This window comes from Prenolepis imparis, unplaced genomic scaffold (genome assembly GCF_030444845.1).
Source record: "Prenolepis imparis isolate NDT839.2.m4 unplaced genomic scaffold, iyPreImpa1.0 SCAF_2, whole genome shotgun sequence".
Classification (NCBI taxonomy): Eukaryota; Metazoa; Arthropoda; class Insecta; order Hymenoptera; family Formicidae; genus Prenolepis; species Prenolepis imparis.
Genome location: NW_028141160.1, coordinates 23,376,407 through 23,394,850, shown reverse-complemented (window position 1 = coordinate 23,394,850; position 18,444 = coordinate 23,376,407). Strand labels below are relative to the sequence as shown.

General features: G+C 37.6%; 1 protein-coding gene across 5 annotated transcripts in view; it reads left to right on the top strand.

Annotated features, from left to right (window-relative positions):
- LOC145933027 (rap1 GTPase-activating protein 1) overlaps positions 1–18,444 on the top strand; it is a 113,908-nt gene that overhangs the window by 92,504 nt on the left and 2,960 nt on the right. For all 5 annotated transcript variants that reach the window (XM_083032396.1, XM_083032398.1, XM_083032399.1 and 2 more), the window contains 6 exons: positions 8,515–8,820; positions 15,023–15,205; positions 16,794–17,032; positions 17,262–17,540; positions 17,733–17,898; positions 18,054–18,359. In XM_083032396.1, coding sequence (XP_082888522.1) covers positions 8,515–8,820; positions 15,023–15,205; positions 16,794–17,032; positions 17,262–17,540; positions 17,733–17,898; positions 18,054–18,359 — 1,479 coding nt within the window. The remainder of the gene's footprint in view (positions 1–8,514; positions 8,821–15,022; positions 15,206–16,793; positions 17,033–17,261; positions 17,541–17,732; positions 17,899–18,053; positions 18,360–18,444) is intronic.

Here is an 18,444-nt window from a genome sequence, read left to right as displayed (position 1 = left end):
CTTCGAAACGCTCGTTTCGCATCCGCGAGCACTTTCGCGGTTTCTGGAGGGAAGACGTGGGGGGAGAGATACACGCGGAAGATTCCCACGTGTTTCACACGAGGTAGTTACGTATATCCGCGCTTGTCGGATGCACGTAGCAAGACGCACCGCGAGTGCATCATTTCCTGAGAAACGCGGCCGCATCTTCAAACCGCTACAACAGTGTCGTTGCTCTTTGGTCTTTCTCTCTCCCTTTCACGTTTTAATCCGTTAAATGTTACGACAAAGTTTTGCGAATGATCGCGAGAGTGCAACATCTAAGGGTCTTCAATGCGGCATTTCTTTCATCCCTTTCCCCCCATCCTAACTTGAGAAAACTAATCTTCAAAGTTGAGAAACTTGATTTTAGATTAATTTCGTCGAGCTCGTGGAAGAAGAAGAGGGAAAATTAATATCTTAAAGTTGCGAAAATTAAATTTATTTTTTAATTCTTTCAAAAAAGTTGATATTGACTTGATGATTGAATTTGTGATTAGTTTGAAAATTATTTTAAAATTAATTTATAACTTGTATTAAAATTATTTTATACTGTTATATAATTATACCTATATAATATATACATAATATTACATTATACTTAAAAATATAGTTTATAATATTATATATATAATATTGTCACAATTAATTCAGAGATAATTAATATCCAATCTCGATTTCCTCGTCGAAATTTTTTTTTTTTCTAAAAATAGTTATTGTATATGTATATATCTTTGTCATCGCATCCTTGCGATTCCCAGAATCTTCAAAGTTTTACCTACTCGGCTGTTCCTTCTCGTTGACTCAATCGAGGGTTTCCTACTGCCCACAACTCGATGACTCACACTTCGTATAAACTACTCCTACCTCCGTAATTCAACTTTCACTATCTCTTTTTCTCCTAAGCTTGTAATAAAATCCTCTCTCTTCTTCTCCGTCCTTGTCTGCTTACATAGCCTCTCTGTTCATACTTTATCCAATCCTCTCGAGGCTCGATGCTTCTTTCGAGATTATAATATTGCGAGTACTGTGTGTGCACGACTCTAAAATTTTTATGTAATTTTCTGTAACCAAATTAAAAAGATTCCGAATGGCGCGACTGGTTTATTTATTTTTGCTTATACAATTTTTGATTGATAATATTTTTTTTACGACGATAATTTTTTATGCGAGGAGAGTTGCGATTTAAAAATTGCGAAATGACGTCTCGCGTCCTTCGTTTCTCTTCCTCATTCCTCCTCCCTCCTCTTATTTCATTCGGAATAATTTCCACGCTTGTATATCAGCCGACTATTGTTCGCAATCACACCGAGGTTGCCGATGGTATCGCCACAGTTGGCTGTATAGATACCGACATACTTAAGTAAGCACTATCGAACGATGATGGACTCCCCTGATGGGAGCCTCTCTTCTCGTTAACTAACGAGAAACGCGTCATGCTGTTTCGGAACTTTCCGCCCTTGGGAAACGTCAAACTATTCCACGCGCGCGATCTTTCTCGTCTCTCTTTCTTGAACTTGAAGCATCGCCCGATTCTTCGACCGTAATTGAATCGGTCACTGAAGAGAGAGACGTCCGTCTCTTACAGCCGACATTTATCATTTCCGATCTTTCAGACTATATAATCGCACAGTGTATAATTTTCGCAGAAATTCTAATGAAAGTTTAACAATTCTCTAAAGGCGTTACTGTAGAGAATTTCTGCATAAATCGGCGTGAAATAGAATGTTTGCGGTGAATAATTCATCACAAATTGGCCTTCATTCAAAGTGCAGTAACGATCGGACAAAAGAGGAAGCAATCAGCGATATTCGGAAGGGTATAATTATTATCGTCTATACGTATGACACGCGGCTTTTCACATTTTCTACCGCGCTCGTTGGATATTTATAAATATGAAGAGAAACATTATGTAAGTCGGTTATATACGTATGTATATACACGATCGTACGTCGCTCGGAGAGGACGGATTTGCTAATTAGCAATACGGTTCCCTGAGCATCCGAGTTGACCAAGAGATGAAATTATTATTCTTTTCTTTTTACGTATATGCGGATTTCATTTTTATTGTATATAATTAAACCCATAAATCGCGACGCGAGATGCTTCTAACAATAAGACCGGAGAAAAGCGAAATATGTGGAAATATGATTTTAAATTCTTACTCGACGTAAATCTTGGAGTGTTAAACATTTAGGTATATACATAATTATATATTATTTGTGATTTACAATATTCGCAAGCATAGCAAGTCGTTTGCTAAAAGACATTGAATAAAATTAAGTAAAATTTTCCTGTTGCTTCTGATCTTTATTAAATAATTTAACGTGAACGTAAATTTGAAAAAAAAATTTATATACATAAATCACGTGCCGAGCGTGACTTTATTTCGTTCAATTGACAGGGGTCCGAAAAGAGGTCTCCTCTCAACACTCTTCCGCTCTCTCGCACGTGTGTGACTCAGCCACGTGAATCACTTTAGATTAGCCGATCGAATACAATCGGCCCTTGTGTGTTCCTACAAGATGTGCGAGTGCAACTTTCTCTAGAATCCGATGCGCGGCTTTCCTGTTAAATCAGGATCAATTAATCACAGCGATAAACCGACGTCAATTCGCGCAATCGTGCGCGATAATAATCGCTGGGAGATCGATGATTCGTTAAAGAATTCACGATGCAAATTGTCGCGATGCGACTCTATTTTTAGTATATCCGACAATTTCAACAAAATTGATTTCAATTACTCAGTTACTTTTAATCCAATTTAATTTCAAATTAATTCGTATATTCAAATTCTCTCGACTCTTGGAATAAACTCTTTTTTCAAGTTTCTCTAATAATAAGAACCGTTTAATGGCGTAATTAAGAGACGTAACACTGTTACGTTCGATCCTTATCACTGTTGCAGGCGCCTTTATTACCGTAACATACGCTGTATTATGATATTCGCGTGTTAATTTCTTATTTAATTAATTCCACACGTCTTAATTACACAATTTATTTGTAGAGAAAAAAGTTGCCGTTTGACGCGGAAAGGGAGAGAAAGGGGAGGTCAACGAAAAGCGCATAACGAGGGACATTATTTAATTCGTTATTCTTGTAAAACGTACTGCGTTGGTTCTCACCATTAATAAACCGCTGTAAATACCGAAAACTCGCGTTCGCGCGCGATTCACCTCGGATTCTTCGGGACGAAAATAGAGTGCGTGGTTGCATATGCATCGTATTATAGACGTTACATTGGTGCACTTGAGTTGTGCACGGAATTTCCATTGAAATTAATATCTGAATTATTATTTTATTTGACGATTTTTTATCCAGAGGGACACATATCTATTTTCGTGTTATTTAATATTGACCGACATAATTCTTCGAGAACTCGATAAATTAATGAAATACTGAAAGAGTGAATCGCATTAAAAATTCATAGACTTATAAATATTATAAATCTAAATAATATAAATTCGTAGACTTTGCGAATGGGTGATTATATTTAATGCACGACTTTGCGTAAATGCCACATATTTTTGTGTTGAAAAAAAAAAAAACATACAGTTGAATTTGTAATATATCGTGTTTACGTTCTTTCGGAAAATTGAAATTTGAAAATAATGTTGTGATTGCAACACAAAAATTTAATATTCTCTTCAGAATTGCGTAATTAGAGCTTCTCGTTGTTTTCGTTGCAATTTAATTTAATCTTTTTGTAAAAGTCACCTGTAAAATACATCCGTTACACGATTATATGGTGAACATGGCCACGACAAAAAGAGCGGGCAGCGGGTGTAAATAATACGAGCACACACATGGCGTCGCAGCAGGTGGTACCGGTAATAATATATCGGCAGCTGTTGTATACTGAATATTGCAACGTGTGTGTATGTGTGTTTTATCGGGGTCGCGATTGGCTCTCCTCATTTCGACGCTTTCGAGACTCATCGAGATCCATTCGACATTGGAACGTCGAGTGTCTCTCAAAAGGTGTTCAAACTCATTCGAACAGCTTTGATGTCAAAAAAAAAAAAAAAGAATACATTTCCACGCGTTTCTATTAAAAAAATAATATTCCAATATGCTGCAGGACGAATATAAAATATTTTAAATAATCTTGATAGTTGAAATGGATCGAAATTATCTTTCAACGCTGTCGATGCGAATATTTGTGCTGATTTAAAATAAATGTGAAAAATTTGTCCATCTATCCTTAGTCTCTATATATGTCTATATATTTTCGAGCGATTCCGATTAACTCGAATCCATCCAAATTTACGATCGCGTTCAAAGCTCGAAAATACTCTAAATATAACAAGCGAGTCTATTCGTTTAGTAGCTATAGAGACCAAAGTGTTTTGCGATATATTTCCTTCTCCAGTCCTTTATCCCGGACTCCACCGCCGCGCTGGGGTTTATATTTGGCGGAAGAGGCTGCGCTCTGTCCCTCTTTGTCTTTTCTTTTTCGAGCACTTACATCTCTGGATTCTTTTTTTTTTTTTTATCCTCGCATTCGAAATTAGAGACGCTTAAAATTAGCGGACGAAAGGAGACATATCTCTCTTCGAAGACACGCGATGGCTGAAAATGCTCTGGAGAGAGAGCGAGAGTGAGAGAGAGAGAAAGAGGAAGAAGACGAGGAAAAATCGACCATGAGGAAAACCTCGAAGAAACGTAATCCGAGAGGCTACATCCGCATTACTTTTAAAACCGCGTTTTACGCCGCGCTCCGCCGTTTTTTCTCTCTTCGCCTCGTTAGAATCCTCGTGTTCATTCCGTTCGAACGGAACCGAACTCGAAATAGAATAGTTTTCATCGGGATACGAGTCTCTTTCTCGAATGAGGAGAACATTCGGTTGCGAGACGCAACTTTGACGACGTCCGGATAATAATCGACGATGACCGCAACGATTTCTCGCACGTATAAGATGAAGAGGGTATAAAAAGAGGGACGAAAAAGAGCATTTCATCTAACAATAAGTAAGACCGCGAAAATCAACATTTGAAAAAACCAATCTGTTTCTTTTAAAGGATAATATGATTTATCTGATTTACAATGCAGTGCAGTGTTTGTCACTGAATGGTTTTAGTTTATTTAAAAAATGGATAAAGTTAATGAGTGGCTCGAAAAAGAAGACTCGAGCTATTTAAGAAAAGTATTCATAAATAAGTCACGTGTAACATAATTTAATCGTTCAGGACTCGGGTCTCGTGCGTCACGCTCGATTTATATATGTACCATGTCATGCTTTCTTTATGGTCTTTCTTTACTATTGTGTTGTAAAATAATGTGATACCATCTATGGAATGGCTTTATGAAGAATATCAAATTTTTTTTCATTTTATCCAACTTTCTGTAGAACAGAAGCAAAAGTTTATATATATCTTTCAGTCATGCTCTATAAAATTTAAATTGTTATTATAATAAAACAATCAGTTTAAATTACAATGAAAAATGTATAATTGATGTAAAATAAAAAAAAAAAACAAAATGTAGTAAAGTAAGAAGTAGATTCAGTTAATGTATAAAAATAAATCCCATTTCGCCTACATTTTCATAAATTGGGAACATCTGATATACTATCTTTAGAGAACTGTTCTATTAAGATAAGAGGATTCTTTCGACAGGATATTCTAAAAATAAGCGAGAAAAATTCTTACAAAGTGAGAATATGATTTTTTCAATGCTGACTTGGCTTGTTGAGGTTTCGAAAGATCGTCGCGCATATAATAACTCGCGATCGACGCGTTAATAATTTCCTATATTGAACTGACAAATGACAATTTGATCTAGGTGACCGAATTACATCTCTCACTTTGAAGCGATATTTGATAACTAAATCGCGTCGATATTTCGATGTCGCTGGTAGCGTCCTAAACGTGCATACAGTGGCACGTGTGCATACGTTCAGCGATATACATATATGCATGTGTGCATGATAGCGCGCGTATTATAATACACGCGATGGTAATGTAATCCCGCTCGCGATGCGCGTCACTGATCGATGAAGCTATATCGCGGGATTGTACGAAGATGGAATTATTCCGTCGATAGAGAGAGAGAGAGAGAGAGAGAGAGAGAGAGAGAGAGAGAGAGAGAGAGAGAAGGTAATAATAATAATATCGATTCCGCGATCGATCGTGCGGGGTCTCTCCGAAGACTCGATTAAACTTTTCTCGTGTCAGTCATCTAGAATCTAGATATATGTCTGTGGAGAACCTGACTTGGTGCACAAGGCTCGATTCCTGTAATATTTCCCTCTATCTTTAGAATGGTAATTGAAATGAAATGCATTTTCCTGCACTTTCATGGAAATATCCGTGTTTATTTGCAATGCGCGAATAATGCAACTCGAGAGTTAAATTCCAGAAAGTGTAATACGATGATGATAATAGAGATACGCGGAAAGCGGCATTTAAACTTCGCAGAAGCGAATCGGGGTCGAATTCAGAGATGTATATATATTATATATATATATATATATATATATATATATATATATATATACACACGTATACCTGATTGTGAGTGTGAAAACGACCGATTACAGTCGCGCGACACGAATAAGTCGCAATCTTCCCTAATGAAGATCAGGAGAAAATGCGCGTTTACGCGCGACCGCTTTTACGCTCCGGAGAAAGCTCCCCAGTTGGTTCACATTAAATGCACAAATGATAGCTTAACTATGCGCGATTAATCGCGAGAGAACATTCGAAAGCTCCATTCATTCTGTTAGAGTTCTCGCTTTTCCCCTCTATTTTTCTCTTTGTATTAAAATAATTGTATAAAATTTATTTATTTATGTATAAATAGGAACAGAGAGATCTCTCTGGTACAAATAATGTATATGATTACAATTACTCACCTCAAGCGACACAATATAAGATGTTGAAAAAGAAAAAATTTAATCGAATAATAATAAATTAAAGAATATAATGACTTTTCAAATTACAATAAAGAAAATTAAACATTAGGGTGCAAAATGATTATTTAAAAAACCTAGAGACATATATAAAATGAATTATAATTTATTATTAATTTTCAAAGTAATTAAGAAAAAAATGTCACAATTGCCTTGTACCAATTATACATTAATGAGAAATGAGATTCAGCTGTACTCGCTAGTAAATGTAGAGCAAATTTACCGTCGACATCCGCGCGCGCGGATATTAAAATCTCACCGTGATGTGAATAAAGTAATAAAAAATAAAAATAATAAATTGAAAAGGCACCGATATATATAAATACAAAAAATCACGAGATATGACAAAAGAGCCAATAACAGCCAGCCGTCACAAAATTATTTTTCAATTCCTCTTCAATTATTTCGACAAAATATCCGATATAAAGCAATAATAATTATCTGTGTCTCTCGCGCGTAGGCGAGATGAGAGGAGATACTCAAAGTTACGCGCGTCGATAGGTGCGAGGATCCCAAATATCGGATAACAGTCGATATTCGACTTTGGTCCGCGGTGAGGATTTCCGCGTGGGTGCTCATGGTGTTCGGTGACACGTGGACGTGGATTTCGTTTCCGTTTCTACAACGAGTATGCGCGCGCGCATACTCTTATATATAGGACTTGTCGCGTCTACCGTTCGACCTACTCGCCTCGATCTCTCCTCTCGACGTTTACAACATTCGAGACTCCTCGGTTGCGCGTTTCTTCCGCTCTTGTGCCGATCGATCGATGTGCGCTGGCCTCGGGAAAGACGAGCAGCACGAGGCAATCGATGTTCTCGTAATTGACATCTACTATTGTCGGCTGATAAACAAGTGGCCCGGGTCACATTATTGACAAACACAAGTATTTTGACTACTGTACGCGAAAACATTGAGATATTTAGTGGACATTATTTTCTATCACGATTATATTATGATATAATCCTGGTAATATTGTTTAAGTTCTTTTTAATTTGGGATTTTTGACAAACATAAACATTGAGATGATTCTCAAAGTCAACTAAATTATATTTAAAAAATTGAAAATAAGGGGAAGATAAAAATAATAAAATAAATTTAGAAACCTAGAAGCACATGTAGATAAAAACATAAGGAAAGGTATCTCACTCAAGAAAAGATATTTCATTCCTATTGTGTGTTAGTAATCCTTACGTAATTCTTCGCCAAAAAAGGTCACGGAAGAAATACTTTGAAACTTCAAGAACTCTTGTTTAGTATATACTAAGGAATTTTCAGGGATTTTTTTTTTACAAGATTTGAAAAGACATCCTGATAAACATAAGCAAACAAATGTACAAACTAAGACTTTACGATGAGTAAACTAACTGTAAGTAATTAAAAGTGGATCCAAGTTTATATCGTAATAAATTGCAGCATCTAGTTAAGCCAAAAAAAAGGAGCACGTCGACAAAGATCGACCTGTGGTCTTAGCAATCTTTTTCCACATCAAAACCCTATATCAAAGATGCAATTCCTCCTCGCGCACAGATATACCGAGTCATAAACCGGATGAATAATCGGGCCTATAATTTGGTTGCAGACGTCGAGGCAGGATGACAGGACGACGTCGAGTCCCAGCAATCACACCCCGGCGCTGTCACCGTCGCCGGTGGGCGATGCGCCCTTGGGCAGGGCGCTTATGGAAGCTGCCCTGCAACAGCAGGCCTCGACCGGCGCCCAGCCGCCCTTAGTCGTCACGCCGTCCGGATACTGGGTCGATGGTACCGATCACCGACATACCCTCGACTCGGCCGGCAGGGCGTTGCTGCCGGCGCAGCCGGCCTGGCAGCCCAGGATAGACCAGGATGACACCGCCAAGTGCTATCGTCGCTTTTTCGTCGGCAGGGTAAGTTTTTTTTTCTTCTCTCGATAAGATTAAAATATTAAGGACGCGGTTGCTTGTGATTTTCTTCGAACTTTGGAACGTTCAGGGAAAACCCAAGTTAAAAAGTGGAAAATGTTGATCTTTTTTTCTTCCGCCGTTCTTTCGAATAAGCTTCGACTTGTCCGATTTGCACGTTCACCGAGATCTCGGGGCGCCTCGCGAACCTTATTCCTGACTCGTCCCTGAAGCCGTATTCGAGAACTCGAGAACCGTGATGAACTGCGATCGCTCAACCGACGCACGTAGGTGTACGTGGAAAGAAGGACGCATGCACGAGAGAATACGGAGATAACGAGAGGGAGAGAAGAAGGATGAGTCGGAAGGAGGCGAGAAGGGCGAGGGAGGGAAAAAAGAGGCGCATAGGAAAAGGAAAAGAGCACTTTGGACGTGGGAGTGGGAACGTTCTCATAGTCTTCACCAAGGGAGTCTCTCCGATGCCTGGAGAAGGGAATCCTTTTCTTCTCCTTCTCTCATATTCATCCGTCGTCGTCGATCGTTTTCTCGAGACAATACCTATTCGCAATTTTCTTTCGCTTCTTCACTTTTATCTCTGGATTCCTTTTTTTCTTCGTTTTCTACCTGTTGTCGCATCATCGAATCGTGGCGACAAGTTTTTCGTGGAAATAACGAAAAACACAGATAGAAAAATGCAATTTAATATGTGTACAAAAGAAATGCTTAAAAAAAATACATGCGAGATTCAAAAATATCTATTGAAAATCCGCGATCACGGAGTTGCTATGAGAAAATGTCGCGTATATATGATCGAGAAAATTTTTGAGAAATATAGAACGAGATTGGGAAAATTGCGGAAAAAAGTCGGGAATCTTTCGTCGAGAAATTAATTATTATATTATTATTAATTGTTATTACGCACGAGTCTTGTTTAGAACACCATATTGCTATATATTATCGCGAGTATTGCTAGTGCTACGTACCTGCTCGGAAAGTCTGCTAATTAGTGAATCGTTAAGCTGTGTGCATAGGTTGTAAGAAAAAGAGCACAGTATTTTCCGCTTCCGGCATTGCGTGCGCGCAGTTTTTCTAGATAAGGCTCGACGGATGAGTTCCCGTTCCGCCTATTGTTACTCGACTGTGTTACCTTTGCTCGGTTCGTAATTGTTTTTTTTTTCTTTTTTTTTGCATTACAACGCGAACGCTAAAGTCCTAACTGTATGAAGTAACGCATGTCGAAACGCGATATTCGCATCGAGAAAATCGAATTAATCAAAATTGAGTTCTGAAAATATCTCGCGAATTTAATAAATATTTATTTTTCATATTGCGATGTCCGAAATATTTTCTCCCGCATTCAATGATAAAATTCAAACTTGAGGCATAGTAATAAAAAAAAATTCAAGAAACATTCTAACTTGTCAATTTTTGTTCCGCAATTTTCATAAATTTTGTGAAGAAAAATGACTCTCAAATCTATTAATCGATAAATAAAACGAACCTACTGGTAGGATACCGCTGTTTGAATAAGCTAAACAAAATCATCAAGACACATAAAGATAAAAATCAAAAACCGTCAAATTCTAATGTCATATATAGGATTAATTGTAAAGATTGCGATGCTTCTTATGTAGGTCAAACGAAGAGGCAATTACAAACAAGAATAAAAGAACATAAGAGTAATATCAGATTGCACTCGACAAGACATTCGGTAATTTCGGAACATATTAATAAAAAACAACATAATTTTGATTGGGATGGGGTCAAAATTTTAGATACTGAAACTAACTATCACAAAAGACTCATCTCTGAGATGTTACATATTAAAGAACAAAAAAATGGATTAAATTTAAACAAAGACACCGAATTACTTAGCGACTCATATTTTGATATCCTTGAAAAACTATCAACCATGTAATACACAAACAGCTAGATAAACATATCGACAAAGTTAAAACAATATTCGTATACATAAACACACACGAAACAGTAGAGTTTAAACACCTAATGAAATAAGAAATCGTTTTATATTCACACGAACAATTTGTCAAACAGACGACACATGAGTAAGTGACATTATTCATTATTAAGGTGAACAAAAAAACAAATTTTATAGAGTTGATTTTCTCACACAGTGAATCCAACGCGCTCCTTAACTTGCAAAAACAATTTCTCGCATTCTAACGACGAATTTGTGCCAAGAACGCGCTCCTCTCCTCTCATCATACAGCATGAGATCATGGAGATGTTCTGTTATCGATCCTATCAACAATGAACTAACTAGGTATTAAACCAATATTCATAGTTCATAGGTCATCAGTGCTCAAGATTGCAATTGTCACCATCGGTTTTTAATGTTAATTTTAAGTTTAAGTTTAATGATAAGTACTGAGGAAGACTGCGTACAGTCGTAACGTATACCCCCCCATGTTGTAAGAATTTTAATAAACATAACTATTTAAGAACCATCAACTTGCTCGTTCAGTTGGCCCATTATACTAGTATCTATTGTCAAATCTATTAAATTTTTCTGCTAATTTTTTAAGAAATTCTGCATAAAAAATAAAGCAAGAATCGTACACGTTATTTGACAATCGTAATCAATTGGATCAGCGCATATTTAATTTCTCCCTGTCAAAATACGAATTCTCGATCTTTTCCTATCGTATCTAAACACAGCGTAAACACGCACGTGTTTTGTTAGTAGGCGACACCGATATCGCGTGCGTTATCGTAATGCCGTTTGTTACACGCGTAAAAGAGAGGAAGAATAAACCACAAGCCCCCCGGAGAAGTCGCACATATATGGAAGAAGGAGGCGATTATTTGCGGCAGATAACAACAACGGTGCGCGAGTATAATTCGAACTGTAACATCAAACGGTTAACACACCTTAGAGCCGATAGTAACGGCTAACGATATCAATCGAGAGCCGGGGGGAACAAAAAGGGGAAGACGCGTGGGTACAGAGTAAAAATTCGCTCGCTTACAATAGAGGAGGGTGCGCCGAGTTCGTGTAATATCACAAGTCGGACATTATATACTTGCCATTTGCGAGATTCCATAGATTACGCCCGATAAGGGAAGAAGCACGTATAGACACACTTCGATAAGAATTAATGCGCGCGAAGAAAAATCTATATAAATTCGAGAGAGAAAACTTGAAGAGATAAGTGTATTCTTATGTGTCTGAAAAATTTATATCAAGATATTCCTTCATATTTGTAACATATTTTTCTATCAGTCACATACAATCAAACATGCATTATTTTTACATATTATAATTATATATAGAGTTCCTTGTCATTTCTTGTCAATTTATTATGGCCTTATCTTAATAGCGTAATATTAATGATCTTTTTTATATTTATTAAATGTTGAATTTTTATAAAAAAATTAGTATTTTTTTGCAATTGCTTCAATTGGAAAGTTCTTTCTCTTTTATCGTTTCACAAAATAATTGTTTTTCATTTAATAATTTCTTTAAATGATTCTAAGAAATATCAACAAGAATATTGTTAATTGTTTTGATTTTTAATATTTAAAATATGTAATAGGAAAAATTGATATACACAAACAATTAATCACGTAAAATTAATACCATCAATGATTTTGCCGGAAAAGTATATTAAATTGCACTTTTATAACATACCACATTTTTATAAGTACTAACAACACACCAACAGGACTGTATAAAATGTCACCGTTATTACTTTTCAGAAATAAATTCACATCAAGTGTTTCCAATAAAAGCATGATATTACATATAATCCAGAAATACCTTTTTAATTACATTAACATGCCACAATATTGACATAATTTAATGAAAGTGGAAAGATAAAAAGGTGGCCATAAATTGACGAGGTACTATATATACGTGGATTTAATTTGTATTTAAGATTTATGGATTGTGTGTATTTTTTAAATTTTAATTCACGTTTAATTTGCAGCTTACGTAATTTACAATTGCAATTCAATAATTAATTAATCTCGTTAAAATCCACGCTACAGAGTGTGACGCTCCCAAGTATATGTATTATTATTATATTTAATTAATGTATAACGGTAATAATAACAACGATAATATAACAATAATGGTAGCAATAATAAATGTGTACGTACAACGAATGGCGTGAACTCTTGTGAACTCTGGGCGCGTTGCCCTTTCTAACTCCCCTCCCCCTTACCCCTTCACCATTCATTCCATCCGAAGGTTAGTGAAACACCGAGTGGAAGAAGAGGGAGATGAGGAGGGAAAGGGAGGATAGTGCTGTATGCATTTCATCGTGCATCATTCTCTATGCGCGACCCGACCTTTCGTTGTATCTTTCTAAACCGTGGAGCGCATTTTTTTTTATTCGCGTGCTATGCACATGCTCGAGACGACGGTGCACCGTTTTTATTCCCCGCCTCGCGGCTTCGTAAAACGCAGAAGGAAACACTCCCCATTTGCATCGCAATTTGTATAGCCGTTCCGTATCCGAGAAGAGCCCAAGAGGCCTAAAGTCCGCAGGGACTACGTTTTTTTTCCCTTACGTGCATCGTAATCGATGATATTAAGTATTTTGTATATATCAATTTTTTAATACTATTTTAAATATTAAAAACCAAAATTAAAGACGTTCTTGCTGATATTTTTTTTAATCATTTTAAGAAATTATCAAATAAAAAAAAACAATTATTTTGTGAAATGGTAAAAGAGAATAAATCTTCCAATCAAAGCAATTGTAAAAAAAAACAGACTATTATTTTATAAAAATTCAACATTTAATAAATAGAAATAAAAACAATTATTTGTATTGATATTACTACGGTGACCATAATAAATTGGCGAGGGATTATATGTAAAATATGTGCATGTGTGCGATTGACAGAATATGTTACAAATTTAAAGGAATATCTCTTAAAATATATTCGTAAAGAACATCGCGAAATGTGCAAAATCGCGTGTGCGGTCTCGTGGCACTTTTCAGATAAATTAAATCATTCAGATAAAAGAAACCTGCGTATAAATTTAGCCGACTCCGACTGTTTATACTGTGCGAAACAAGGTCACGCTTACCCGTTGTTTGCTTTGGCAATTTTTATTTGGACGAATTTCAACGTCTCTCTGTCGATCGAGCGTTTTATTACATTAGCTTCGAATAATCTTTTTTTTTAAAGCTTGGATAAAAAGTTAACTGTACATTGTTACATTATGCATTTGCTTTTGCAATTACGCGCGAAGCTATAGGATATAAATCGATATCGATAATTTAGATTTGTTATACCGAGACCGCTTATCACAGGGGGACCTACATTCGACGTTAGACTCCCAACGGAGAGCTGCCAATCCAGACCGAACTTTCCGATAAACTCGCTCTTTGCATAATGATACGTTGTCCTCGATATGACGTCTCGTGCTCGAGACACCGTGTAGTACAAAATCGTGGGACAAAATCGCGCCAACTATATGTATATGTATTTTGCAAAAGCGTATTACTGCGCGTGGCGTTTCAGGGCCGCAATCACCTACATACATACATACGTACGTACGCTTTAGTCTACTCGCAGCAATTTCGCAATGTCTAATTGAATCCGGAACGCGCGAACTACCGTAATTGTTCTAATGTCGCTCGTGGAGCGAGTTGCAACATCAAGTCGTCCGTCGACGACGATGTGATTTTTCCATCCAACGAATATGATTTTATATTTTTTAATTTCTTTTTTATGCTAGAATTACGGAAAATATAGAAAGATTTTTAAAATCTTGAAATTTTTTTAGGAAAGCTTAATCCTTCTGTCAATGAACACAGGTACTCGGGTATCCAAGGAAACGTTAAAAATGCGCTGGAAATAAAATACAAAGGGCCTTTTGTATTCGGACACTTCTTAAAATAAGAAGAAAGAATGTTCGATGCTCAACAGTTTCTATAAAAAAAAAAAAAAAAATGTCACTGTGTAACGTGTCGAAAACACGTTGGTACCCGGATACTTATATATGTAATGATGAAAAGGTGAAAAATTATGCATCGACAGAAGGATTAAATACTGATTAATCACTGAACGTTTCCCATGACTTTTTCAACTTTTTCGACGATTCTCGCGAGACGTGACGTGTGGTTTCTAACGAAGGTACCGGAAACCATGGCTAATTGCTGCCATAATTGGCCCGCACGAGCGTGAAATACGCGTCTTATCGCCTTGGCTTCTTTTCTCTTATCCGCAGGAACACGTGAACCTCGTGGGAAGGGACGGTGAGAACGGCCCGGTCCTGGTCTCGGTGAAGGCCGAGATGGTCGCCGGACAGGAACATTGGCGGGTGTTGCTCCGATTGCGAGCGGGATCGACGCACGACCTGGTACCCGCCACGAATCTCAGCCCGAATCTTACACCGACGAAAATGGTCAAGGTAATAATGTCGACGGTCGACGGTCTCCTCTCTCTCGCGAACAATACCATGTCGGAATGCGTCACGCGAATAAAATTCAGATTAGAATGTCTCGGCAAGCGCGCACGTAAATTTGCCCAAAATTCTCTAGGAAAGATTAATGTGTAGCAATACATATAAATTTATTATTGTATTGTGTAAAATCGTATTTAACATTCTTATTTCAAAGAGGATATTTTTAAATTTCCTTTCTTCATGCTAGAGTTGCGGAAAATATAGCGAAGAATTTTTAACAAATCTCTGAACCTGAAGAGGAAACCTTGTTGCTAATTTTTTAATTTTTATTTATTATTTTATAAAAAATATAACTCGCGTCATTAAAATCAAATCTAATGTATAAGTATAGAATTTTTTTTTGAGAGAGGGAAAGACTGTTCCAATTTCTAAAATCTACGACGAAATTGTTCGAAAGAGTTTCACGCTTCCTTTACTTGGAGCTATTGTGCAATATATCATGCTGTTTACGTATCGGAGACGTTGCTTATACCGGGTGGCGCACTCGAGACGGGCATACTCGATTACCTGTATGTTTGAAGAGATAATAAGAAACGCCTGGGCCAACACAGTCTCGCTGTGTTTACGGAGAGCGATATTGATACACGAGAAATGTGAAACGTTTACTGTAGGCCCAGTTTTTCAAAGTTGTTTTAAGATCAAACAATCGCTCGCGTGCGATCGAACATATATCGCGGCGAAGAGCGAACTCGACGATGAGACTTTTGTTCCGCCTGTAAGCGATACCACCCGTGTGTTTGAATAATTAACTATAGCTGGATGAGCTCTATACGCAATGTGCAATCGCACCTGCACACTTTTTCTCATTTAGAAGAGCCTGGAAAAACTATTAAAAATATAAATCGCACGACAATTATAGAGTTAAGAATTTACAGAATTTTCAAATTTATGATATTATTTACGAACATATAAATTAATCGATTTTTACTTGATTCTATATTATTGACCAAATAAATTTCGAATAAGTAAAAAAATTTCAAATCTCATTTCAAAATTCTTTTTAACTAATATACCTATATTTAATCCTTTCATTTTAATTTATAATAATTACTATCCAAAATAATTATTATATTAAAATAACAAATTAAAAAATTAAATATTAGCTAAGAAGAATCAAATAAAAATAGTTTGTAGAAACAAATCAAAAATTGAGGCATTTAAAAATGTAAATAAAACATTTTATAGAGAAAGACTGTTAAAAAATCATTAGTTTCGAGCGATGGAAAGGCTCTATAATCTGGCCTTGAGTTCTATGTACATAGTAATGTCAATGCGCAAAAAAAACGCATAAACAGGCTGAATTATTTAACGTCCGTCGTGTGTGCATGCTTTATCTCTCGGCAGTTACGTATGCGATCGCGTGGCAGGAAGAAGCGAGAAGGAGAAGAAGAGGGAAGAGAAAGAGGCTTGCGCCACCCGGGTGCGATAAAGCACAGGAAAGACCTTGCCTCGCTTTTTCGCAATCGTACGCCATACGTCGATTATGCATTCACGCGTATCGTTCTTCTCATCGAGGAACAAAAATTGTTCGCAGGCGATCAACGAGTCTCTGAACGTCAGCCCCCTGATGCCGGTCATGTGTCCCGGCGCCGGCACCTTGATCGCTCGATACGACGAGCATGCCCTGGTCTCCAGGTTCAAGTTTGGCGTTCTACATCAGCGAGCCGGCCAAGTCACCGAGGAGCAACTCTTTGGCAATCGGCAAATCACCCCGGCCTTTCAGGAGTTTCTCGACTTGCTCGGCCAGAAGATCGATCTCAAGGATCACAAGGGGTAAAATTATTTTTTTAAAGAATGAGATTTTGTTGCAAAATATTATGTTGGAACCCTATGCTATCTATTAATTTATATTCTAAATTTAAGCCCCTATTTATAGAAAATATATAAAACTGTAGAATCGCAAGGAATCAATGATGAAAAAAATCCTTTTATTTATTTATTTGTTGCTTTCTTACCTTGATGTTTTCTATTTTTATTTTCTAATTCGATGATGTATTTTCAGTTATCGCGGCGGATTAGACACTCGACATGGTCAGACTGGCGATTCGGCCGTGTACGAAGTATTCCGGGGCCGGGAAGTGTTGTTCCATGTGGCCTCGTTGCTGCCGTATAGTCCAGGCGATTCGCAGCAGTTGCAACGTAAACGACATATCGGCAACGACATCGTCGCCATCATATTCCAGGAGGAACCGACGCCCTTCAGTCCAGACATGATTGCCAGCCACTTCTTGCACGCCTTTATCGTCGTTCAAGTCATCGACCCCTGCACTCCGAATACGAGGTATATTCTTAGATTCGTAGTCGCTCTTTCCACACGCTGCCTGCGCTCTGCCGCTGAAACATTGGTAAACGGTCCCCATTATCGAACTATTTATTTTTTAAATATCTTTTCTCGATCTACTGTTGCTCTTGTTTAAATAATCGATTAACGCGAAAAGCAATAAATAATAGTTGAATTTAACTCTACATAAAGGTACAAAGTCAGTGTGACAGCACGCGACGACGTTCCCTGGTTCGGGCCAACCCTACCGACACCTGCGGTCTTTCTCAGAGGTGTCGAATTCAAGGAGTTCCTGCTCACGAAGCTCGTAAACGCCGAGAACGCCGCGTACAAAGCTGAGAAGTTCTCCAAGTTGGAAGTAAGTCTTTCCATCTTCTTGCTTCCTTCGTCCTGTGTAACCGGATAGCGTCCGTGTTCTCGCGTAGCGGCATCTAATAGCTTACTATTACGATAATTTTCTGAAAACGCGAAGAGAAACATTGCTCGTAAATAAGTTAACTGCATGATTTTCAGCTACGGACTAGATCGGCCTTGTTGGAATCCTTAACGGAGGAATTGCAGACAAAAACGGGCGAATTTCTCGGCGGCCCAATCGGCCTAGGAGGAAACTCCGGTTTGACTGTATGTCCGGTGAGTCCAACGACGAGTGATGTGTCCGCTTCGGGGAGCAGCGGCTCGCGATTCATAGACACCGTACGTAAGGCGTTGATCTCGCGAGTGAGGAACGCATCGACGGAGAGTGTGCCGCAACAGCTGGCAAAGAAGGGTCAACAGACAGAGCCCAGTCCACCGAGCAATCGGCAGTCGACCGCCATAAAGGTGAATGAATAATATTACGCGCTGTAGGATAAAATTTTTTCGGAATAATCGATTGAGCACAAGAAAAAAAATAGAGACAACAATT